Source organism: Labrus mixtus, chromosome 3 (assembly GCF_963584025.1).
Source record: "Labrus mixtus chromosome 3, fLabMix1.1, whole genome shotgun sequence".
NCBI classification, from domain to species: Eukaryota; Metazoa; Chordata; class Actinopteri; order Labriformes; family Labridae; genus Labrus; species Labrus mixtus.
In genome coordinates this window covers 29874911-29900228 of record NC_083614.1, presented here as the reverse complement: position 1 = coordinate 29900228, position 25318 = coordinate 29874911, and the positions used below count along the sequence as shown (strand labels likewise).

General features: G+C 40.1%; 1 protein-coding gene across 5 annotated transcripts in view; it reads right to left on the bottom strand.

Annotated features, from left to right (window-relative positions):
* LOC132970788 (discs large homolog 1-like protein) overlaps nt 1-22968 on the bottom strand; it is a 124365-nt gene extending 101397 nt beyond the window's left edge. For 2 of the 5 annotated variants that reach the window (XM_061034517.1, XM_061034518.1), the window contains exons 1-4: nt 22535-22956; nt 21034-21204; nt 17093-17945; nt 16511-16607 (exon numbers count right to left, since the gene is read on the bottom strand). In XM_061034517.1, coding sequence (XP_060890500.1) covers nt 16511-16607; nt 17093-17945; nt 21034-21204; nt 22535-22553 — 1140 coding nt within the window. In that variant the 5' untranslated portion in view covers nt 22554-22956. Of the gene's footprint in view, nt 1-16510; nt 16608-17092; nt 17946-21033; nt 21205-22534 lie in introns of all 5 variants that reach the window. The other 3 variants (XM_061034526.1, XM_061034515.1, XM_061034516.1) reach the window with 3 other exon arrangements.
* Nucleotides 22969-25318: the final 2350 nt, after the last annotated feature.

Here is a 25318-nt window from a genome sequence, read left to right as displayed (position 1 = left end):
CACATCACGACTCCTTAAGCGCTTCGGATGGACCTTTTAATATTTCATGTGTTGATTTTCCACTCAACAGTTTCTGAGTACTTAACAAGATGATGATTCCCAATTTTAGCTAAAGCTCGTTCACTCAACATAGCCTGACGTTACATAATAAGTGAGCACACTCGTAAGGGATACGGGGGATAATTATTTAATAATGTGGCTTGGATGATAAGCTCTGCAACATTTTTCATTTTTCATGGAGAGATAGCTGGGAATTTAAGGCTTCCCCTACAAGCTGAAATGGATTCAACAGGGGGAAGAAGGTATTCTTTATCAAGTTTGGCATGTTAGAGCATTTTGGCTTTTTTTCAGTTCACCATCCGGTTCATGTTGAGGCTTTTTACACTTATCCCTCCCTATAGTTTGACATATAGACTACTTTAGTATTAGACCTAAAGACCTAAACCTTCACATCCTTTGGCTGTGTGAAGAAAAGCACAGCCCCAACACATAAATAGGAAGTGCTACTCGCCTACTCCATCCACTGCCCCACTGTGCAACAATCCACTGAGCTAGACGGCTAACTTGAATGGAAATAAATGCACCTGGAGGTACTTTGCCAAAATGTTAACCCTCAGTTATTGTTTCCTGAATTCATCAAACAGGCCCTCATTTTTATTTTTTAAAGACGTATTTTTTGGGGCCATTTTTGCCTTCATTGGATAGGACAGCTGAAGAGAGACAGGAAATGTTGGGAGGAGAGAGTGGGGATAACATGCAGCAAAGGGCAGAGGTCAGAGGTCAGATTTAAACCCAAGGAGGGTGCAATGAGGACTATTGCCCCTGTACATGGGTCAATGGGACAATTTGAATGAAATGATTTAGTGACTCAACTTCAAACTTGAGCATTTGGTGACTGAACAGGCAAAATATCAGAAGTGATGGAACTAAAATCCAAAATATGATGATCAGCTGTATTTTCTGATTTCTTTGTACATTGAATATCTTTGGCTCTTGCACAAATGATAGTTAAAAGAAGACAGTTGATGAAGTCATCTTCGACTTTTTGGCATTTTTCATTATTTTACATTATTCTGATGAACTTAGTTTTAAATATTTTATGACAGTAGTAACAGACAAATTAGTAAAAAGTCAACAGACACAGCTCAGGGCAAGTAACAAGTTCTTACTTTAAAACTCTAAAAGGAAATGAAAACAAATCTGATTATTGTATAAAGCTTTTTATATTCAAAATAAATTAACTTCTCTTTTATTTTACAACTTGTGTGATATTTGCTGACGGTATTCCTCAGTTTTCAGTGTCGATTTCAAATGAATGAGGAGTCAGATAACTTAGCTTATGATTAAATATGTTTGTTATTTATATGGTGAAGAGTTTGTTGTTTGAATGCAGAAATCAGAACACATAACCTCTTTTTTCTCCTCTGGTCAATACCGCTCTAACACACGCACACACACACACACACACACACACACACACACACACACACACACACAGAAAAAGCTCTCTCTCCTGCCGGCTACGAACTCTCACCTTAGTTTACCTCAACCCAGAATCCCCTGACAAGCTTAGTCATTACCTCTTTACTTCTCTCTCAGCACATTTTGCCCCAGTCAGTGTCTCTCTCTCACTGTCCGTTACTTTACCTCTCCCCCCCCAGCATGCCTGTCCCACTCTTTCTCTCTCTCTCTCTCTCTCTCTCTCTGTCTCTTTCTCACTGGTACACACACACAAACACACACAAACCCACAAAAGCTCACTACCTACCTTGCATCCAAACATCAAAGATATGGTGTTGTTGGTGCATGCTACTTTGCAGTGGCACAACATGTGGCTAATGTTAGCTAGCGGGTCCCGCGCTGGGGGGGCATCCTAGTCTTCACACACACATTTCACACTCACACTCACACACATCCACACACACACAAACACATGCACATGCATGTGTTCCATCAACCGCGCTCCATGCTGTCCCACAGTAAACCCCACTCGGTTGGCCCTCCACAGCCCCCCAATGCCCCCCCCACCCCCCACCGCCAGGCTACGGTCCTCAGCTGTGACAGGCCGGCGTCCCCTCTCTCTCACTCTTCATCGCTCTCATCCTCATCCTCATCATCATCTTCATCTGTGTAATCCTCATAGCTGGTCAGGACGCAGCGAGCATCATGGTCAGTGTGTGCATGTTATCAGTGTGTGTGGCACATGTGTTCAGTATGTTTTTGTTTTTGTTGTCAGCATGTGTAGGTCAGTCTGTGTGTGTTTGCATGAGTGAATGTCTGTGTGTGTGTGTGTGTGTGTGTGTGTGTGTGTGTGTGAGTGTGTGTGCATGTAAGTGTGTGTCAGTCTGGATGTAGTCCCTCTTGTCTTCCTGTGCAGCAGCAGTCCCAGTCCTCTACCTCCTCTCTCTCTCTCTATCTGTGTGAGTGTGTGCCTCTCTCTGTCCTATCGCTCCTGTTCTGTGTGTGCCTCTCTCTCCCCCTCTATCTCTGGCTTTCTCGCTCTCCCTCGCTTCGCTCCACTGCCTCCCTTGGCCCGCCTCTCTCAACAGCGAGATCAATGAGAGTCAGAAAGAAGGGAAGAGACAGAGAAGGAGAGATCTGCTCATGGAGGTGCAGGGGGGGATTAAAAATGTGTCCTCTCCCCATCTCTTTCTCTCTCTCTGTGGTTTACCTGCAGCAGTGATGCTCTGCCTTGTATAGTCCTAAACCAGTAACACACACACACACACACACACACACACACACACACACACACACACACACACACACACACACACACACACACACACACACACACACACACACACACACACACACACACACACACACACACACACACACACACACACACACACATACAGAAAGATAACATGCCAAGAGGAGGGGGGTAAGGGTAACATTATTATACGGGCTGGTGAAGATTGAATCGACCAAATAAAACATTGTTTGAGAGAGACAGGAGTAGAGATGCATGAAGAATGAATGAGTAAGGGCAGAGATAATGTTGTTACATCACCCAGAGTCACCAGCCATGATCTCCCAAAACACACACACACACACACACACATTACTAGGGTGACTTGTTCAATTGACTTTTATTCACAGCATCATTTTTGTGCTGGCAGCGGGATGGCATTCTGGCAGTGTGCCATTTAAAGATATAATCTCCAACATTTTCAGGTCAATAAATAAATGAAATATAAGGTCACTCTATTTTTCCAATTGAGTTAGCATGAGGGCCATTAAGCCGACAGGTCACTCACAAAAGCCCCTGCAGTTGCAGATGTGTTTGTTCCTTTGTTTTTAAGAAACAGGGTGTCAAGTCTACAATCCCAGAAAAGATTCAAACTGACTTCCGTCAACCCTTAGAAGTTGGTCAGTGAGAAAGAGCAGGTGCAAATCCCCAAATAGAAATGAAATATTACGCTCAGGCGGAAACAGTGAAACTCATCAGCAAAGATGCTGTTTAGAGTGAGGTCCAAAATCACACCTGCAATTACAGATCATCTCCAAAGGCATGTGAACTGAACGCCTGACCAAGAGAGAGTCAGAGGCACTGCAAAAACAACATCTGCAATATTTCAGTTACACCTGCACTTGACACAATTTAAACATGAAGATACACAACACATAGACTATACCAGGCACACGAGTAGCAGTTACCTTCCCTGTTGAAAGATTTGCCTGGTTTGCCGAAATGTGGGAATAAGCATGGCTTAAAGGGATAGTTTAAGCCCTTTGAAGTTTGGGTTGTACCATATTAGGTCCTCAATAATATTAAATGTATTGTACATTGTACTGAACTCTCAGTTGAAAACAGATTAACTTTTGGAATACCGGCGCACTCCTATTTCACTTCTACCACACGGACTAATCAAGAAGAGGCAGGACTTCTGATATCAGCTGCTTTGTTAACAACTTCACAATGCATATTTTGTTAATTGACTAATCATTATGTACTTTCTGTTTTGTTTTTTTCCATTGATCTATTATGTTTGTTTTTTTGTTTTGCTTTTCAAGTGCAATAAAACAAATTAAAATAAAATAAAACTATGGGGAAAGAAACTAATCTCACATGTCTGTTTTCCAGGTCTCCAGGATATGATTGATTTGCATTGTTTTCTTGGTGACACTTCATTGAATAGAGAAAAATATTAAACGCAATAAAATATTAAAAGCAAAGAAAAAAGCCATTAATGGACACAGGGCCTAAATCCACATCCCTGTCACTGGTAAGCCTTTTTGCCTCCTGTTCATCTGGGATCAACGTGATGTGTAACACAAGGACTACCAGCTCATCTTTACTTGCTAGAGCTACATGATGATCCAGGAACGATAGCAAGCACCAATCAATAAAATACTCAGAGACAGAATATTCAGCATCATTACAACAAAAATCTCAAGGTTAACAGTATAGAGACAAAGTTTACATGGAAAAGTAGTCGGCAGGTACGTGTCCTTGTCCAACTTATAGTTGCTTAATGTTGCGGCAAAGTTGAGCCAAGGTCGATTTTTTGCAGGACAACCCTTCATGTTATTCTTACCTGAGCCCTCTGTGTTGACACCCCTACTGTGTCCCCAGACCAGTCTAATTAAAATGGATGAGAGGACTGCAGTATTTTCAGATTGTCTCAACATGGCCCTAGGTGAAAGTTACTGGCTAGTCGCTCTATCAGGGTATTAGTAGTGATTTCACTTTGTGTACAAAATTGTAACTACACAGCAGCCAATGAGCACTTAACCAGCTGACCTAATAAACACTGATAAGCCTATTTCACAGCTGGCTGCTTCTAAACTAGTGACTCAACTCCACTATCAATTTATATCTTACTCTTTTTATTTTTGCATATTTGCATTACTTGAGCCCCTTTCATAAGATCCCACCAGTTTCACACCGGCCATAGGATATATATTTTTTATCAGCCCCTCACATTCACTTGCAGTGAATACTCCTGAATATTACCTGCTGCATTCAAACATCGGCTCACCCTGACTTCTTGCAGAAATGTAACTAGGAGGTTGGCAGGAAAAAGTCCCAAACGGAAACAGGCATGAAAATTTTAACTGTTTGCATTATCTCATACGTGCAGCCACTGGAAATGTTGGGAAATATTTCATATATGCAGTTCATGTGTGAAAGGGGCTATTCACTAAGACATGCTACTGTTTTATCTAATGGCTTTTTAAAACTCTTATTTAGAAAGGTTCTTGCCGTTTTAAATAACCCAACTCACCCTGGTTCTCACAGTGTACATTTTAGATTGTTACTAGCATGTGTGACACAAAACACTTTGTAACCACAACAGAGACAGAATAAATCTACCTTTATGTAAATGTGTTCCCATATGTTACTTCATTGAGCTGTCAATCGACTTCAACATTCCACAGATTTCTAATATGTAACAAAAAGTTGAAGCACAACAACACACAATTTGGCATTGTCTCTGAGGTATGTACCCATTTTTGATGTGAGATTTAGTGCTGGAGAGCAAAGGGGAGGAAAGTAGAGGAGAGGATTTAGGGGAGGATAAAGGGCAGAGGAAGTCAAACAAGTCAAAGCGCACTCCACAGCCGAGCCTGTTGATGCTGACGGCTGGGCCATCTGGACCATCACACACACAGAGACACAGGCCCAAACACACACACACACAGTGGTCTCTCTGTGGCCGTCTCTGTCATCTCACCTCGACTGGAAAACAAACAACGCAGCATGAGAGAGAAGAAGACAGAGAGGGGAGAAACGATGTGTGAGGAAGCAGATGATGAGGTAAGGGAAACAGAATTACAGAGGGTGACTTTGAGGTCACAGATGGGGAATAGGCAGGGGGACTAGCCAGAGGTTTCCAATGTTATTTCATGTGTGAGCTGATGAAGTAATCAATCCACAAGCCAAGACCGTACCTAACGTTACACTGAAAGCTGCAATCAGTAATGAGGAATACATTTTAGAGGGATTTTTAAATTCTAAACAGATCAAAGATGCACCGATAAAAAGCTAGAGGAGCCAATTAAGTCTTGATGTTGATGCAGGTAGACAAGTCACATAAATAATGCAACGACATGAAAGTTATTCTGAGAAGAGCAGGGACTTCAATCTTCAAGGAAAAAAAAACTACTATGAATAAACTTAAAAGTAGAAATATATTATATGGAAATTATAAAATAATATTATAAAAGCATGAGTTAAAAAGTAATGTAAAAAATATATAAATTATATACACAATAATGAAAGATTTAAATAGGAAGCTATAACCAAAAGTTAACTCAACGTTGACTTTTCGGCGATACAAGGGACACAAACCCAAGGCTCCTGCTCAAAGTCTGGTGTTTATTTTGCCAGTTCATCCGTATCATATCCTACCCTACAGATATTGTCACTCTTCATAAGATGACTTCCTTGTTTACTTTGGTCACATACTGCTTTAAGAGGTTGTCCCCTAGATATAAACAAGATTAGGTTACAATAACCTGCTTGCAACCATGACCTGTATGGCTAATTCTTGTGAAGGATGGCGTATTTAAAAGCCACCTTAATCTAAGATTCAAACAGTATTTGTTTTGTGCTAAGTTTGTCAAGTCTGTGTAGATTTATTGTGAAATGAACTGTCATCTGCAACATTGGTAGAAATTGAAATTCCTCCGAGCAAATTGAATCTGAGAAAAGTTAAACCCTGTAATTCCATGAGATTCTCTTTTGTGTGTTTGAAGGAGTTTTCATGTTTGTTGGTGACATTTCCTGATGTTTTTGCCCGATTCTCTGTATATGCTCAATATAACTCTTCACACATTGAGGCGAACTACCAAAGCTTCTATTTCTGTTAAATAAACATTTTCTAAGAGTTGTATGCAGGTTCAAGTGATTTTACAGCAGCTTGAAAATAGATTATGTCTGATTAATTAAGGAAGTTTTTTATTTTTTTTAAAGACTCAGTCCTGTTAAAAGTCTCCTCTGAGAGTCCTGGGACCAGCTATATGAGACTCTTTCTGTTCGGCAAGGAACAGATGGAGATCCTGCTGATGTATGTGCATAACCATGAACACACATTACAATAATACATCTGGGATAGCCACAGGCGACTTGACTCATATGGCTCTTAATACATAATGTGGGTATAAATATAGAACATTATGTCACCTTCAAACCTCACACAACAAACTCCTAAAATATAGAAAATTAAAGACATAAAAGGAAGGAAATAAAGCAGGAAAAAAAGAGAAAAAGAAGCCATAGCAGGAATGGAAAAAAATGAATGAGAAAGAAATAGTGAGTGAGAAAGGAATAAAAAAAAGGAGAGAGGGGGAGACAGAGGATGCAACATCATGAGCCTAGCAGGCATGCACTACATGTTAACATTAGTAGGTCAGCCAGCACAGAAATAACTACCACACTGTGAGTATGTGTGTGTAACCTCGTACACTGACTACTCGCCAATCATGGTGGATTCTCCATTCTACACGGTAACCAATCAAAAAAGACTACATACATCAACATTTCACATATGGTCACGTGATCAGTTTTTACTAGCTGTGTGTTCAGTTTTCACATGAGTGAATTTTCCCCTCTCTCTCTCTCTCTCTCGATATAAATATATAAATATATATATATATATATATACCCCCCCTCTCTCTCTTCCTCTCTCTCTTTAATGCCATGTGAGGACACAGTGACTCCTGCTGAAAACTCCCAGCTACAATACATTATCTATGCAGCATGTTAAATTCCCCATTAATGGACAATTGTTAATGAACTTTATCTTTAAAAAAAAAAATCCAAAGGACAATTAGGAAATTGGAGCATCAAATCTCTGCAGAAAGAACATTGTAGCATCCAGTATAAAGATATTTTTGTCATTCATAGAGTGCCACTATGTGGCAAAACATAGACACAGCAGCACACCCATTTGCTCTCTAAACTTTCATTTTATTTTATTATTGACTTTAATACATTTTAAATAATACTGACTCAGATAATGTTAGGGTGTGTAGGGACTTACAGCAGTTTATGTAGTGGATATTGAAGTTTATATGAGCTGTATCAGCATAAATCTTAATAAGAACCCTTTCTAATACCACAGTGCTACATTACATTCTCCCTCTGGATATTCACGTAATTGCTTTAAACATATTCTGATGCTGTATTAAATATAAATGTTTAATGTTAAAAAATGTGATGTTTTTGGGGCGTCGATGGCCAACAATTGACAAAATAAACCCAATGGGCAAAAAAAAAATCTACCCACAGGAGCACCTAAAGTGAAGCCCAATTCTGCAGGAAAACTGCAAACCTGGCAACCATGATGCTCGCTACCTTCCTGCTCGGCTGACGTGTGCGATGAAATTAATCTGGGGATTATTGCATTTTAAATCAGAAGTGGGGTAATAACAACAACAGTAAGGTAGTAACGACTTATTTTTTGCGTGAGTAACTGTAATATTATTACTGCAATTTCATAGTAATTCGTTACACTACTCGTTACTAGTAAAAGTAATATTATTACTGTAACACGTTACTGGTAATGCGTTACTGCCTAACACTGTTCAAATCTGACCTGTAGCTCAGTTTAAGCATGTCATTCCCCCCTCTCTCTGTCCCTGATTTCCAACTTTATCCACTGCCTTATCTCTACAATAAAGGCACAAAAAGCCCAATAAATCAATAAAAAGAAAAGGGAAATATGTATCAGTGTCAGTATCACTAGAGGACAACGTTTATCTAAAGTATACAGAGTTTCCACTGACAACAAATAATTATTTTGTGCAAAACTGTTTCAGACTGGCAGCACAACAAGTGAGCAGAATAAGCAGTACAACAATTACATTTTGCCTCACAATACACACACGTGGAGCGACTTTGATGTAGTCTCTTTGTTATCCTGTCAGGTATGGGTCACTCGGTCGCAAAGCCACTTTAAGCTATATCCCTTCCTGAAAGTCCAAACTGAACTGTCATGAACTCCTGCCTTGTTGTCCGTGCATGTGTGTTCTGTTGGATGGCATCTCTGAATAAATGTGTGTGTGTGAGTGTGTAGCTCCAAAGAGATTAGTCATCTGCTTCATGGGATTAGCTGCTGTGGCTCTACTCAGTCATGGCATGAGATGAGATGAGCAATTTAATGTTAGTGCTACTAGCCTCTTAGCTTGAAAAGGACATAGGGATGATAAATCAACAGATTCTAAAGTCCCCAAAGAAAGAAAACAAACTAGAGATTAAAAAAGGGGAGATGTTTTTTTTGTGTGTGAAAACAATGGATACCATATTAGCCGTAATCCCAAACTAATACCCCTGGATTTATTCTTGAGGCTAACAGCATCACCTGAGTGTTGATTACAACCTTTCAGATGAATTGGTTATTTTTTCCAAAGACAAACTTTGGTCAGCTCTTGCAGGACCCATGTCAAGAGCGAAGTTGGGCTGTTATTGGCGAATCTCTGGGATCTGATCTAGATCTTGACTACATTCAGCTTCTGCATTTGACCTAGTTTGTGTGATGTGGACTTGGATTTATTTACACCAAGAAACAGCTCTAGTAAACAGCCTTTTGTCCTGCTAAAATTGTGCCCAAGTGAATGAGTGACCTACCACAAAAGTAAAACTTAACCATTTGATTCATGATCAGTTGTAGTATAAACCGTATATATTGGATAGTGTGAAGAGCCTCATTATAAAGTTTCCATACTAGTGAGCAAGGGGAATACAATTGAGGTCAGTTTAGCATAAATGATCATACTGTACATTGCAGTTTAGCAATAGAGATGTACCAATCTACTTTTTTAAAGTAATAGAGCAAGGCTACACAAAGCTGTAGTAAGCCTGGCTTTGCATTTCTTATTGAAAGAACAAAAACATAAATAAAATAAACATTGGTAAAAATTGTAATTATTCCAAAGATTTTTTTCTGGCTGCACTAACAAATAAAATATTTTAAACTGAACTTCTTACCGTTCAGTCTGAATGTTTTTTAAAGCCAGACTGTGCGTGTTGAGAATGTTTAAAGTGCCCTATGATCTTTCTTGATTAGTGACCGTTGAGGTCAAAACCCTTGGCTATAGGTTAACTCATCTTAATTACCCTATTCTTCTTGATCCCGTGTCAGCCTCTTTGATTGTTAGCACTACACAGCGTTTCAGAACGATGTGACACACTTCTTGTTCTTAGCTGCTTTAGGAGGAACCTCTTACAGTGATATGTATGTGTGCCAAACTATACTTTGCCAGAGACAGTAGATTTACTGTAGATGACAATAAGATTTACCCTACCCTGAAACGCATAAAAGAACCAGTTTTGCAACATGCTTGAATGTTTTTGTGTATTTCCATAAAGGTTATGGGGCATTTTTCAAAACAAGTTTGAAACCTACTCAAATTGTGCATTGCATAGATGCAGAACAAACAATAAATGCACCTAACTGTATAGGGATTCAAATACTACACTACTGGTCATTCATCAACGTTGACTTAACCTAAGTTGCCCCCTCTACCAGACTGTACCACTACGCTTTTTTCTAACCATGTGACATCTTAAAACAGCAGGTGAGACGGAGAATAAAATTCAAGTAAATGATGATACATTACACTAACCGAGGAGTTTTGATGGTCCATCTTTATATGTATCCCTTGTGTTTGCCCAGTGTCAGCCCTTCTACAACCAAAGCTCTTCAGAGACCTTCAGAATTAGTCCAATTCTTCAGCACACGAGTAGTTCTTAGAGACCAGAGAGGAGCTATTGTGTAACAGCAGTCCTACTTAGCATTATTTGTTTGCTGCAGGTACAGCTGTGGGCTCAATGCTCCTACAGGTTCTTGGGAAGTTCTCTCCTTCCTCTCCTCTCCTGTCATACTGTACCCAATGATTCATTTGTCGGCTGTGATCCCTCCTTCAAGTTAGACTACACCGCCAGCTGGACAGTTGTACCGATGAACGGATCGGTGGAATGACATAACATCAAGTTTTCTGGCAAAATCCAGCTAAATAAAAGGAAAAACTACTTATACAGGGAACTTGTGATAATTCAAAGGTTAACAGACTTGACTTCTCCCCATTTGTTCAGTCTTTTTGTGACTCTTCCTCTAATTTTTCCTCTCTTTTCTCATCTTTGTCCAACTTCAAATAGCCCCCACCTCTGTAAAGTCTATTAGCAGCCTAAGGTAAGCCTCTTAACAGAGACTCTTGCTCTCTTGGAGCACAGGAGGTCAATGACACTCAATATGACCAACAACAATTACACACTGTTAAAACAAAGGTGGGATTTACTATTTGGAAGGATTTTATTGATCCATGAGTTCATCCAGAATGAGTTCATCCCAGAATGCACGCAGTAAAATGGTGAAAAGAAGGTCATGAGATAGTTAGAAGAAATGAATCAACTTGATGAGGGAAAAAGTACAGAAACACCCTTGAGCAGTTGTCTAGCAGTCTTGGGCTCAGGGAACACCCTTTGTCTCTTAATCCATTATCTTAATGAGATAAAGGAGATTAAGGATGAATTTTAAATGGAGTCCCTGCAGTGTGTTTGTATATAAGCCAACAGACTGAAGACTTATATGGGTGTGTGTAATGTTTCACCTCCTTAACATGTTGTATTATTCAAAAGATTTCTTTGGCTTAAAGGACTGTACCACTTGTTTCGCTGTACTCAGGTCTTCTCTAGAAAATGTTGAATCTTTGCAATAGTTTTTTATGCCAGCAAGAGTTTGACTCTCTGCTCAGTCTCAAACTCACAAATCCCTCTGTTTGTCAGCATGCCAGAAGGTCATGCTCCCAATAGCTAATGAGCATGGTTGTGAACTGGCTGCAAGACAGTATTTCTTGGTGAGCAGGGTGAACCAGTGGTCAAAGTCTATCGGATGTAGATGTCTAATGACTTATAATAACGCACAGCAAAGCTCTGTACCAGCAGTATCTTTCTCAAACATTGTGTGTTAGTTCTGTTAGAAAGTTAGGTCCATTTACATTTTCTTCGACTTATCCGAGGTAGTGCCGCGGTGGCAGCAGGCGCAGTAAGTCAACCCAGACTTCCCTCTCCACAGTAGCGTTTACCAGCTCCTCCTGGGGGATTCCGAGGCGTTCCCGGGCTAGCTGGGATATATAATCCCTCCAGCGAACTCTGGGTCTGCCCCGGGATCTCCTCCCTGTTGGACATGCCCAGAAAACCTCGAAAGAGAGGCGTCCAGGAGGCATCATTATCGGATGCCCAAATCGCCTCAGCTGGCACCTTTCGATGTGAAGGAGTAGCGGCTCGACTCCGTGCTCCCCCCTGAATGTCTGAGCACCTCATCCTATCTCTAAGGCTAAGCCCAGCCACCCTCCAGAGGAAGCTAATTTGGCCGCTTGTATCCACAATCTTTTTCTTTCAGTCCCTGTACCCATAGCTCCTGACAGGGACTGGATGGCTCGAGCAACGGCCCAGGGACCCCATATTATTATACAGTATATATACATATTCCCGCAGAACCCCCCACATGATCCCCTGAGGGACACAGTCATAAGCCTTCTCCAAGTCCACAAAACACATGTAGACTGGAAAGTTCGGTTAGTTATCCTATAAAAGTGTTTGCGGGGAGATCAAGAATAGTTCCCTCACTCCGTCTTTACCATGTCAGAATTGAAAAAAAGGACTGACAATGTAACAAGCCCTGCCTGTTCCACACAGCCATTGGCCAGGTGTGAAATAAGATACAGTTACAGAACTTGGACTACTCTTAAAGGTACTGTTTTATTTCAGTCTTTAACTTCAGTAGTTTTTCCACTTTCATCGTGTACAGTAGTGCAACGCATGGAATGCCCTCTAGGAGAGTCTTAAGTTTGATATCCCTTTTTTTACAATTAATTAAAGCATACTGCCAACCTCCTACAACTCTGAACACTTTGTCATATGGATCAACCCAGAAAAAAACATCATAAGGGATTTAACAATACCTGAATACCATAACTAAAAAGTAATACCAATATGGACAATTTAAATCGATTTGACAAAAAAAAATATTGCAATACTCTTTCATAACCATAGAGCAAACAGCAGCATGTTGAGACTACATCCTGCCCTCTGTCTGACCCAAGCAATTCTCAGACAAACCATGACCCGCTGGGAACAATCCTCTGAAGGAGGATTCCTTCAGAGGCCAACAAATGGACAATCAAAAAACTGCAGGTGTTTGCACTTCCACATTGGGCTCTTTTTCAACACCAGAGGTTGCTGCTTGTCTGTTATTGTTTTTTCTTCTAAATAGTGCATTTGTAAGCATGCATATTAGCTAATTATATGCCTGTGTTTAATTTCGATAGCCTTTTTTTTACCCAAATAGTCTCTCTTGCCTTGTGACCAGTCAGTCAATCAGTCAGCTAACCACTCAGCCAGTCTGTCAGTCAGTCAGGTGGCTGGTCTCTCGGAGTGTGTGTCCTATCAACCCAGTTTCCTGTCTCTCAGGGTGTCATATGTTGTCAGACCAAGAGCTAGGCATTCCCATTAGAGTCCATTTACTAGAGCAGAGCCTGTTCCGGTGAACGTCTGTGGAATATGGAACCTGTTACCAATTGCATATGGCATGTTGTGAGTAAGTGGACATAGATTATATCTTCATGATTACTGAGCATTTAGTTTATGCGGAAATGAACATGCCTGGTGAAAACACCATCAAAAGACTGCAGTGTTACTTTCCATTAAGCTCTCCAGTTCACAGTTTGTAAATCACACAAAGTAATCTGGAACATTTGAAGATCCACAAACAATTTAAACATCTAATTTAAAAGGGTTTCTCTAATGAAAGAATAAATGCCATCATAAAATACCCTGATAGTTATTAGTTTTATAAAAAATATAATGTCTTCTCTATCTCTCTTCTTTTCTCTGTTCCCTTCTTGTGTCTCACCTTGGTAGTCAGGATACAGATGCAGTCCATTATCACCAGTCCGACTGGCGAACTTTCACGGAAACGTGTAACAGCCGCAACTTTCCTGTTCCATCACTCAGCTGCTTGTTGCTGTTGGTGACCTACTGTAGACTGTACATCTCTGTCACCTCCTCTTCGTTAAATTTTATCCCTCAAGCTCTCTCGTCCCGTCCTCATGTTCACTCCACCTGTCCTCTCTCATAAGAGCAATCAGACAGGAGTTCTTTGTAAAAAATGGAGGCCGACTCAGAAAAATGGCAGCTGTCCCGGTGCACCTCCACCCGCCTTCTTCTTTTCTAGCAGCTGTCTTGGTTTTATGGCAGCTGGTTTCCACGTTTTGACCTCAAAAAGTGCATCGCTTAGAATACATATCTGAGCACACCCAAAACTCACTCTGCATACCAAAAAAACAACAGGCAAACACGCTGAGACCGGTGCAGAAACGCAAACGACTGGATGCACAGGTAAACATTTACACAGATAGATGTAAGAACACACAACACTGCATATTCTACAAACACACACACTCATATCACTCTGCTGTTTTATCAGGTCAGTCTCTGGCAGTAGTGAGGGGTTAGACTGAGTGAACAGCGACTGCAGTAAAGCAATGCATGCTCTACTTTCAACACTGACGGGCAAAGTTAAAGCTCCACATGTACCCTTGAGCTTCACTCAAAATAATGCACGCCTCAAAGATACACAACATCAGACAAATGATGTGTGATTTAAACGTGCAACACCCATACAGTACAAGACCAACATGGCAGAAAGAGAAAGTCAGAATATTATCGGTTGTCAAACAACTCTTGCATATACTGTGCATACAATTTAACATGCGTTTCTACTCTGTGGTGCTCTACTTCTGTCGGATTCCCCCAGCCTGCCTTCCTTGTTGGTTCTCTCCTGATGCTCACCGCTGCCAACAGATGGTTGTCAGTATACTCTCTGCATTGTGCTAATGAACATTATAATTGCGCTATAAATTCTTCTTTAATCTTTTAGCACTAATAAGCCTATTCTAGTCACATATATTGAGCATTGCAACTGTAAACAATAATTAGCGCTTCACAGATGTTTGTCAACGCCAACCACAGAAGATGATGTTAAGATCCATGTCTTTATAACATATAGAGTTGGCTAAGGCACTTAGGGGGTTTTGATAGAATGTGTTATGTGTATTTATTACCAATATTAAAGTCATCACCATATGGACATGTACCATTCATGTATGAACTCTACGATTGGATCATTTCCAATTAGAAACATGCTGTCATCTGTTTGAGATGGTTTTACAGAACAGCACAGAGTACTGACATAGATGTAGTTCATATAGAGGGTAAAGGTGAATGGACAGAGGGACAGATGCTAAGAGAAACAAACGGACACAATCTGAGCAATTTATCCAAGTAGACAATTGTTTGAAATGTTGTAAATAGTGTTTGAATAATTTGAATGTAATAAAGCACTTTTTGCAAAAGAAAAGAAAAGACGAGAAAACTAAAGTAACCACACCATTTTCCAGGATTAGGACAAATTCATTAGATTAGATGGCTAGGCTGACAACAACAATTCCCAGCACAGAACAAACATTGCTTGATGCATGCACTGTTTTAAAATGAACTTTCAAGCAAGTAAGTTAATGACATTAACTTAGGCTATCGAAATTAAATTGACATTATATGTCAACACAATTTTCCAACATGTGGATGAACAGCATCAGAGCAACAATGCACAATGTAGAATGTAAGCCTTTTGTCAAACAGCCCACAGCACAAATTTCCATTTCAGAAAGATAAACCTAGTTGCATGCACCCTGAGTTGTAGCTTACTCGACTGGACGACAAAATTAAATTGATTCTGTTTGTCATATTATGTAATACAATGTGAGCCATCATTACAGTCTGCCAAGCCACAGTACTTCTGCTCTCTGAAGCCACCAGCAACCTTTCAATACTTTTAACAATAGGTTCAGTTGTTAGTCCACAGTTAAACATGTTTGCCCTAAATCAAAACTGTTTTAATGGAGAGGACGTGATACATCAGAACGGAAGCAACAAATTCAATATACAATAGTTCAATGTCATTTGATTGTAGTAAAACCACAAATTTCAGTCAATTATCCAAGTATAATGTCTCTCATTACAAAATTTGCTGTCGCACAGTAGAAAAAACCCCTTTGGAACACAAAAAAGCCATCAAAAAAGACAGACGTCAGTCATGCAACCGCAGCAGTGTCTCATCCAGACAGCAATGTTTAACCTATTTCTGCCCAACAAGTTATTAGAACGTGAAAGATCCAAGAAAGATAATATCTAAATATTTAAGAGAGAGAATATGATGAAACTATTAATACCATGAAAAATAAAATCCATGTCACCTGAGCGTCGACAAATGAACAACCAAACAAAGATAATGTGGGTCATGGTAGTTTTTGCATCACTGTCAAGCAAAGACACAACCTCAATACTCAACAATTGTGCAGAGCTTCTGTAACCTCAAGGTTGCCACCCAAAAAACCGTCATCCCCCACCTTTAGACAGAGGGCATTAGCATCAAACTCTGCTATTACATGTGCAGAGGTTTCCTGTAGCTATGGTACAAAACAGCGACAGATGTCTTACCTTGTTGGGGGTCAGTGGGCTTGTAGCTGGCCATGGGCTGGCGGGACTTGGACTTGGACTAGTGGAGGAGACTTTTACTGGCCCAGGGCTGGTTGGACTGGGAACAGAGATCAAAGAGAGATTGTGTCTGGAGGTGAACTCTGAAAACTGTCAGTAATTATTCTGCACTACAGCACCTGAATTCCTGTAAGCAAGAGTGTGTCGCTGTATGATACCCATCACCTTAATCATGTAACATGAATGAACAACATAATACAATTTACTTTGTAATTCACTTAAAACACTTACCACCCAAAGTCACAAAAATACTCTAGATTAAACAAGGGATATGCACGTTTAGTCACTTAACAATTACAGGTTGTCAACCTTGCATATCGGCACCAGAATTGGTTAGTTGGTTACTTATATCCAGTTGGTTCTGGCCTGCAGTATTGGTTAATTTATTGTCTCTAAGCTGTAAAGCAGCCACTCACTTTTGCACTGAAAATATTGGAGATGATTTATCAACTAGAAATATAATTTTCTTTAATCTGGTTTGCGTAATCACCAACAGTTCAAAATATGTCCATATCTTGCACATACCTCAGAAGAGGCCCCTTAGTCAAAGGCCCTGCAGGAACTGCGTTGCTGCGGCTGCTGAAGGTAAATCTTTGGTTGGGGCTGGTTGGACTCGTGCTGGGACTGACTTTGCCTGGGCCCGGGTCTTTGCTTATTGCAAGAGCGGTAGAGATTATAGCGGCGTCTGACACTTTTTTGAAACCCGGGCTGGTGACTGCAGTAGCAGTAGCAGTGCTTGTGTGTCTCGGTTTTTCTGGAGCGGTTGGAGACACAAGGCCTTGGACGGTGCTGGAGACGAGGGCTGAGACAGTCACCAGGTTGAGGTCTGCACAGACAGGACGGCCTTGTGGATTGGCAGAGGAGGCGGGACTTTCTGCAGAAACATCAGAGATTGTGGCAGTAAGACGAGGCTTTGTTCCATTAAGTGATACTCCAGGAGGTGTTCTTATTGAGCCTGTGGGGGTTTCTACACCATTCAATCTGAATACGGGTGATATGGCAGCAGAGGGAGAGGAGGCTTTAGGAGTATCTGTTACAGATGGTCTGGAGGACTCAGGTTGGACAGGAGGACGAGGAGCACGGTACTTGACTTTGGCTGGTTGTGACTGAGGTGAAACGGACGGGGTTGTAGGGGAGGATGGCTTCGTTGTGGACGCTGATGACGGGATTGGTGGGGCAGGGGACTTGAATGACCTGGGTTTAGGGGTCAGAGGTTTTGGCTGTGGTGATCCTTCAGAAGCATGAGGGCTCAGAGGACCGGAGGAAGGCTGAGCTGAGAGCTCTGCTGGCAGATTAAAGGATTCCGGTGGACCGTCTGTGTCGTCTGCAGAAGACTTGCTGTCGGCAAGGATGGTCAATTCGTAGTATTCCTGAATGTCTAAAAGGAGAAGAGCAGAGATTAGAGCCATGAAGAGTGACTGAAGCGTGTACAAACAAAGGATTAGAAAATAAGGTCATTACACATTAAACAGATAAAGAATGACTGTATGAATAGAAATAATAACTTATTTCAAAACAAAAAGGATTCTCAAAGGATAGGCGCAGTAGAGCTGATTCAATTAGGTAATTATTTGATAAATACAATAATTCAGAATAAATTAATCTTGAATAACTTAAATCTGCAAAAACATGCAATAGCTGCAGGGTAAAGAACATTCAAATGTGTCTTGCATCTGAAGATGCTAACCTGACTGTATACGATAGCCAGTAAACAGAAGGAGATTTCTATGATAAAACTAGTGCATTATTCAGATACCCGCTTTTTACCCACACTGGAAACCCCAAATATCAGCTGCTGCCCCCAGAGGCTTATTCATTTACAGAAGTAACCGTGGGGGAGTTGTCACAATTGTCAACTATCTGATGCCATCTTTGGAGGCTGACATTAAACGAAATTAATAAACAATATGATGGATATTGCCAATGTTTTTTTGAAAATGTACTGACTTAAACAACTGATCAACAAAGGGGTGAATGGATAATCAGCAGCAGATTTGTGTATTACAGATTATGTTATTGGTAGAGAAACTAGAGGAAATGCATCTTATACACTGTTGACATCTAGTGGCAGCTTAAGGTTACTGCAACCCCACTTTTATAGAACTGTGGCTCCAAGTGTTTCCCACTTAAAAGAGGAACAGTTTACTTTATGATCACAGGTTTACCTTCCACTTCTCCCACACAGAACAGACAGTCAATTGTACTCTAAATCATAAACAGGATTGTGAGCTCAGGCTGCAAACTGTAGTGGTCTAAATGGAGATAGTGAAGAGAAGGGGGGGGCGGTGTACAGTTTAGGGCAGCAGGAACGAAGTGGGGAAACAATTAAACTATTCTGATAATTTATTCTCTGTGTTAAATGTGTGAATTCTTGAGACCAAGTCCCAATTTGTGACTTAAGCTACTTAAAGTTTTGACTTTGAGTTTATTTACTTAATGCATTCTAGTTTTCTTATTCGTTTTTCCCAAGTTTCTGGTATAATATAAACAAAACTAAGAATATAATATTCATGAAAACAATTTTGAGTTACAGATTAAATGTACACAGTCACATCTTCAAAGTCAAAAAATGTTAACACCAAAGTATATATAAAATAGACAGCACTGTCTACCTGTAAAACCTGAGAGAGCTTTACTGAAGGTCAAAATCACAAACAGGAACTAAGTCCCATGTTTAGTGAACAGGACACACAGACGTGCGCACACATGCTTACACACAGGACAGAGAATTACTCATCAGCGCTAAAGGTGTGGGCGTGTCATAGAGCAGGTGAGACTGGGAACTCCAGTGAACCTGTTTGACAGCACTGTTTTTTTTCTCCCAGTAAGCCTCATTTCACCAGAAGCAGAATCAACCAGGGGGACACAGACTGTTAACTCTAGTGAGGAATTTATTCTTGCTACACATTCTCTGCATTTGTGAATACTTACTACAAAGGGGCCTGTGTTTTCGATGACAGGCCACATCACGCCTACATCCTTGTGTTCTGAAAAACGTTTTCTAGTGTCATGCAATATCCAAACATCTGAAATTAGCGTTACAACTTGCAGAAAGCAAACACCGCTCCTCTTCTGCTCTTATGATAAGTCTGGCCCCACGTCTTCTAGCATAATAACCAAACCTGTCTGTCCTAATCCGAACAAAAGGACACACAAGCCTTTGAATTCCGGACACTCAGATCCATTGATGAGCTGCTTCTGACTGTCCTACGGTCTAAAGTAAAGCTCAGGAAACAGAACCTTTTTAATATCAGCGCCAAAGCTCTAAAAGGCTCTTTCTTTGTATATGTACAACTTTAAGAATATAATGTCCTTAAGAATAATGTCTGATTATGTCTAGAAATTAAAATGAAGAGGAAAAGTAGGTTAAAAAGAATATCCTATTGGACATTTTATGAAATTGTGTTCTTCTTAACAAAACAAAATGATAATATTAAAAGTAAAATTGACCTTGACCTTAAAGTCTTTATATGTGATTTTTCACATTTAAATATAATATAAATCAAGTATCTCCTCTGAAAATAACTCTGTGAGTCATGACTGTCTACAATGGGTGTAACACCCGAGTCCCACTGTCTGTGATGTTTTCAGAGTTTTCAGAGTCCTATCTTCACTTTGTTCACATCGCCCGGACGGCCGGCTGACTCCTCCCCTCGTGTATAAAAGTTGTTTAATTGAGGGACTAGAGAAAAGAAGAATAACATACTGTACTCACTGCTTAACTGTGTTTCTAGATCACGCTCATTTCAGGTAAATTTACATGCAGTGTGAAGATACGAGCATAATAAAGATCGCTAGCATTAGCATGCTAACACAACAATGCAGCGCGAGTTGTTTTGGTTTCATGCTGGTGCTCAAGGGCGACATCTGCTGGATCAAAACATCACATATAAAGCCTTTAACCTTTGGTTAGGGACATCTAACCAGTACATACTACACAAACATCTAAGTGGATTACTGTCCCTAATGGCACTGCTGAGAAATAATGTCCCAAGACTGGACAGAAAAACTACCAGACCCTAAAAACACAATACCTGTCGACTCTTACATCTAAAGTACTGCAGAATTTAATAAATGTGTTAATTTGTGCTAAATGTGTTAATTTCAATAATTTGCAGTTTGGAAATACATGTTGAATGTGGCCTTAGGCGTGAATACTGGAAAACATGCATAAAAATAAAATTTATGAAGCTTAACATTTTATTTTATAGTTAACAGAGAACTGTGTGAACAGACTAAGAGTGATTCTTAATCTGCGTTCTGCCCTGTGAGCAACACAAACAATTCATTAACTGAAGAACCCTTTCATTCCCTATGATATTTCCTAACATCAGCGGACAATAGAAACTGCTGGTCAGCAGATTAAAGCTTACACAGGCTGCAAAATCAAAAGGTTTTTCATGAATGGATGTGTAAAAGAACAACCAGCTGGGAGGGTACATGAACAAACCAACATATATCCTTACCAAGCAAAGCGCTGAACAGCTGACTTTGGAAGACAGTGATGACTCTGTCCAGAGACTGTGTCAGCTGGTGGTCTTCTTCCCCAGTGCCCTGTTTGGACCGGCCCTGGTTCTGCTGCCTCTGATCAAGCTTAGCCCGGTACTGCTGGAGAAGCTCAAGGGCTCGTCGAGCATCTGAAACCAACATGAACGAGTAAAACAAAACAAAAACTTTTCCAAATAAAACAAAAAAAAAAAACATGGCAGGTACTCTTAAGTAGATCAAGAAGATTAACTACTGTCCATTAAAAGCAGTTACTTAATTGAGGATTACTTAGGTTAAAAACTGGTTCAGATCTTACAGGTTCTTAATCAGTGTGAAGTTAATAAAAGAGGGATAACAACACCTGGCTCTGTAAAGTGAATGTGGACACAGGTGCTGGTTTGTATTGTTGTTTTAATATAACTAATCTCCTTGTTCTTCTTAAGAGTGAAGGAATATAATATAATATCATTCCCCTTCTCTCAACTACTGCCTGTTGTTTCAAGTGTCTAACATCATAACATAACATCATTATAAATTACAAATATGTAACCCATTTGAAGTATAAAAGCCCGTAATTCAGTCCTTGTTGCTTGCATGTAACTAATTTTGATTCAGAAAGTTGAACCAAGTTGCAGATTGTGTACTTTTATTTCACTAGTCACTAAAATACTTTGCTCTTAAATTGAAAAGCAAATGTTTATGCAGTGGGAAAACAGTGGCCCTTTGTGTTGAATAATAAAAATCCAGATCACTTTATAGCTATCTGCATTCATTGAAATGGCACCTACTATTAAGTTTTTATTACCATTGTTTTATGTAACTAATTCAGGAGGGCAAAAGGGCAATATATTTTGTGGTGTAAAGGAGGGCTGCAGACTGCATACCAGGCTCACTGGCGCTCTGAACAGCTGATCAAACCGGAACCACTGACAGAGCCTCATCAAACTAGGAGCGACAGCTTTCAGCTTCAAAAGTAAAGTTGCAGTGAAAGATGTAATGCCAGGCAACGTGCAAATTGGACGTTTAAGCCATCATTCACGTCTCTATAACCACACACATAACAAGCTGAACATGCAAAACACATTGATGAGTTCCCTCTTTTCATGACATCCAGTTGGATATTAACTAACAGACTGTAAAGCAGTTAAAGCAGATTTAAAACACTGCCTCGGGGATAACTTGTGCGCCGAATTTACCACAGTGTCTGAATAATTAGGCTACGTGAAGCTCGCGTATTAAAATCCAGGGTTAGTATGCGTAAAGTAATAAGCAATTTGGCATTAAATCGCGGGTGTTTTAAAGGGAGATACGTGCTGAAGCGTGAACGTTAACAGAGCTTTAAAAACCTGAATCGACAACAACCTTTATAGTGGTCCAAACTAATACTGTTCCACAACAAACAAAACAAAAAAAAACAAAATGTGAGGTGAAAACAAGCAGCAGAGATATGGAGAAAAATATTCAAAAACATTTATTTACCTTTCTGTCGAACAGGCATGTCGACACAGTCCTCCTCCTCCTTCTCGTGTCTGTGTCACTGTGACAGTCTGTTGTTACAGATGTGTGTGTGTGTGTGTGTGTGTGTGTGTGTGCGTGTGTGTGTGTGTGTGTGCGCGCCTGTCGCGGGATAGCCTGCCTCTAAACTGGGACACCAAAGTCACACTACAAACAGTTTGCAACCTACCGACATGTCGTTTTATCAACTAAAAACTTTTGTAAAGCGTCCGAAAATGTCTGAAAACACCGACAAAAAGCGACGACGGTGAGAGGAATTGTCATGACAACCGCCGAGAAATTCCATAGCAACCGTTGAAGTCCGTTGAATGACAGCTACCGCGTGGACTTAGTACCTTGAGCTGCCCTTTGTTTTTTGTTCTTTCACTTTAACTCTCCCTCTGTCCTACTACTCCTCCATTTCTTCATTCATGTGACGAGTGAAAACGCTGTCAGACCGGTTCTTAGGCGGTCCTGTGGGATGACACACACACACACACACACACACACACACACACACACACACACACACACACACACACACACACACACACACACACATAAAGTAGGCCTACCTAGAGGACCAGCACACACAGATTCATGCTCACACTTCAAAACAGCACTAAAGCAGGTTTTGAAAGGCTGTAAACAGTTTTGTCATGTTGAACAGGTGTGTGCGGTGGATGAAGGCCGCATGTCAATCCCAGGACACACACAGGATTTACATCTAATCCACTCAACTCTGAGTATAGATTTGGGTTTACAGAGACTCTATGAAACCTCTCCCCGCCAGGATGATTAGATAATACATTTTACAAATTTATATTAAATAGCAAAAGGGCTTTTGCACTGCGCGGACAATTTATTAATAGTGTTAAATGTCAAAACAAAAACAAAACACTTAAACACATTGCACTTACACAACCTAGGAAGCAAGGTGTATCCTCTGAGAGATTCAGCTGAAATGACACAGGTGTTATCCCACCATCTGTACACCCGAGCCCATCCCTGTGTGAGTTTAGTGGTTTTTGTCATGGTAAATAGTTGTATTGTGTTAAATAGATTAAAGCCTCTCTGTCCTTATTCCTGCCCATCCACATCAACTACCAGAAACATAGATTTTACAGAAACAACGCCTTTGGAAAAAGCATTAAACAAAGACAAAAAATTAAGAAAAAAATAAATTGTTGGGCACAAGGAATTCAGTCAACGTTCAATTGGTAATAGGCTAATATCTTGAATTGTTGTTAATCCTTAAACCATTGTTGGCAATGAATAAACTGGAGAAACTATTGAAATCTCGAGGGACTGTAAGCTTTTTTAAAAACAACTTATTTAACTCAAAACCTTCCCATAGTTAGACCAAAACTATTCTGGTCAAGATTACAGCTATCTTAAAATAGCCTACCAACCTATGACAATTAGGTAGCCTAACTATATCGTTAACTAGCTACTGTCACGGTTAGCAGGGATCTTAGGACCCATCGTAAACTGTAAATAATAAGGGTCCTATTTACTCTAACAGGCAATGTTGTTCGCTAAATGGTTAAACACTAACTGAATTTACATCAATGCTAAATTGAATTTCAAAAATGTACCTGATGCTAAAAGACAAAGATAATTAGCCTTGTAAAAAAAAAAAAGGCTAACTTAAGTTTAGCAATAGAATATGCTCAGGTGAAAAAATATAAATGGGAACTTCAAGTTATAAATATAACTTCAGTGTCATGTGTTTGTTTTTTTTTTTTTTTATGTAGCTAAGAGTAACCTAATTTGAAATGAGACATTTCAGACTTGGTAACGCTTTGAAGAATCCACCATCTTACCCATTGTGAGATAAGAAGAAGAATATCACTTCTTATTTGTTTGTGAGATAGAGATAGATCCAGGAATGCATTGAGCCTAACTGAGCTCAACATGAAAAATGTGCATTTTGAAAACTCCAAAGCATCATCACTTCAGACAGACTTCATGTGGGTTGATGTTTCAAACGAATATGTTCCGTTATAATATATATACATGGCCAGGCTGTTTCACTTTTGATAGAGCTAAGCTAACTTTATCCCTCTTACTTCCATCCTTGCACTAAGCTTGGCTAAATAAATCCCAGACCTATTTGTGCACTGGACAAACACAGAGGAAATTGATATTGATCTTCTCATCAATCCCTGAAAAAGACAGCTAGCAGGTTGATTTTCCAAATTGCAGGAGCGTACTGGTATTTTTTTCAGCATCTGTGACATAAATCTATTTCATATTATGTGGTACAGTAGTAGTAGTAGTCGGAGTATAAACACATAAAGGCAAAATTAGGAATCTTTTGATGCTAGCAGATTCATATTATTCCTTCAAATTGGACAGAATATATTGTATTTTTGTGTTTGTATAGACAGAGGATCATCTGTGACATTACTTCATCTACATAGACACACACTCATTACACTCATGGCCAACACAGACAGCAGTGTGAATGGAGGTCATGGACCCAGTCTCTGGTATTGTTATTGATCAGGTCACTAGAGCTTATTGACAGCTTTGGTGGGTGCACAGAAACTCTTGCTCTGTATCACTTACACACTCACACACAAGGATAGCCGCATAATACATGAGTCAGCGTGGGCGGAAATGTATGCATGATTGTGCAAGTGGGCTGGTCAGCAACGACACAGAAGTATAATTTTGTCCAAACCAGTGTGTAAAAGACAGAGTAAAGAGGAACGAGAACAAAAGAGCATCCTTCTGCTTTCATCAGTGTGCGTGTGTGTAGAT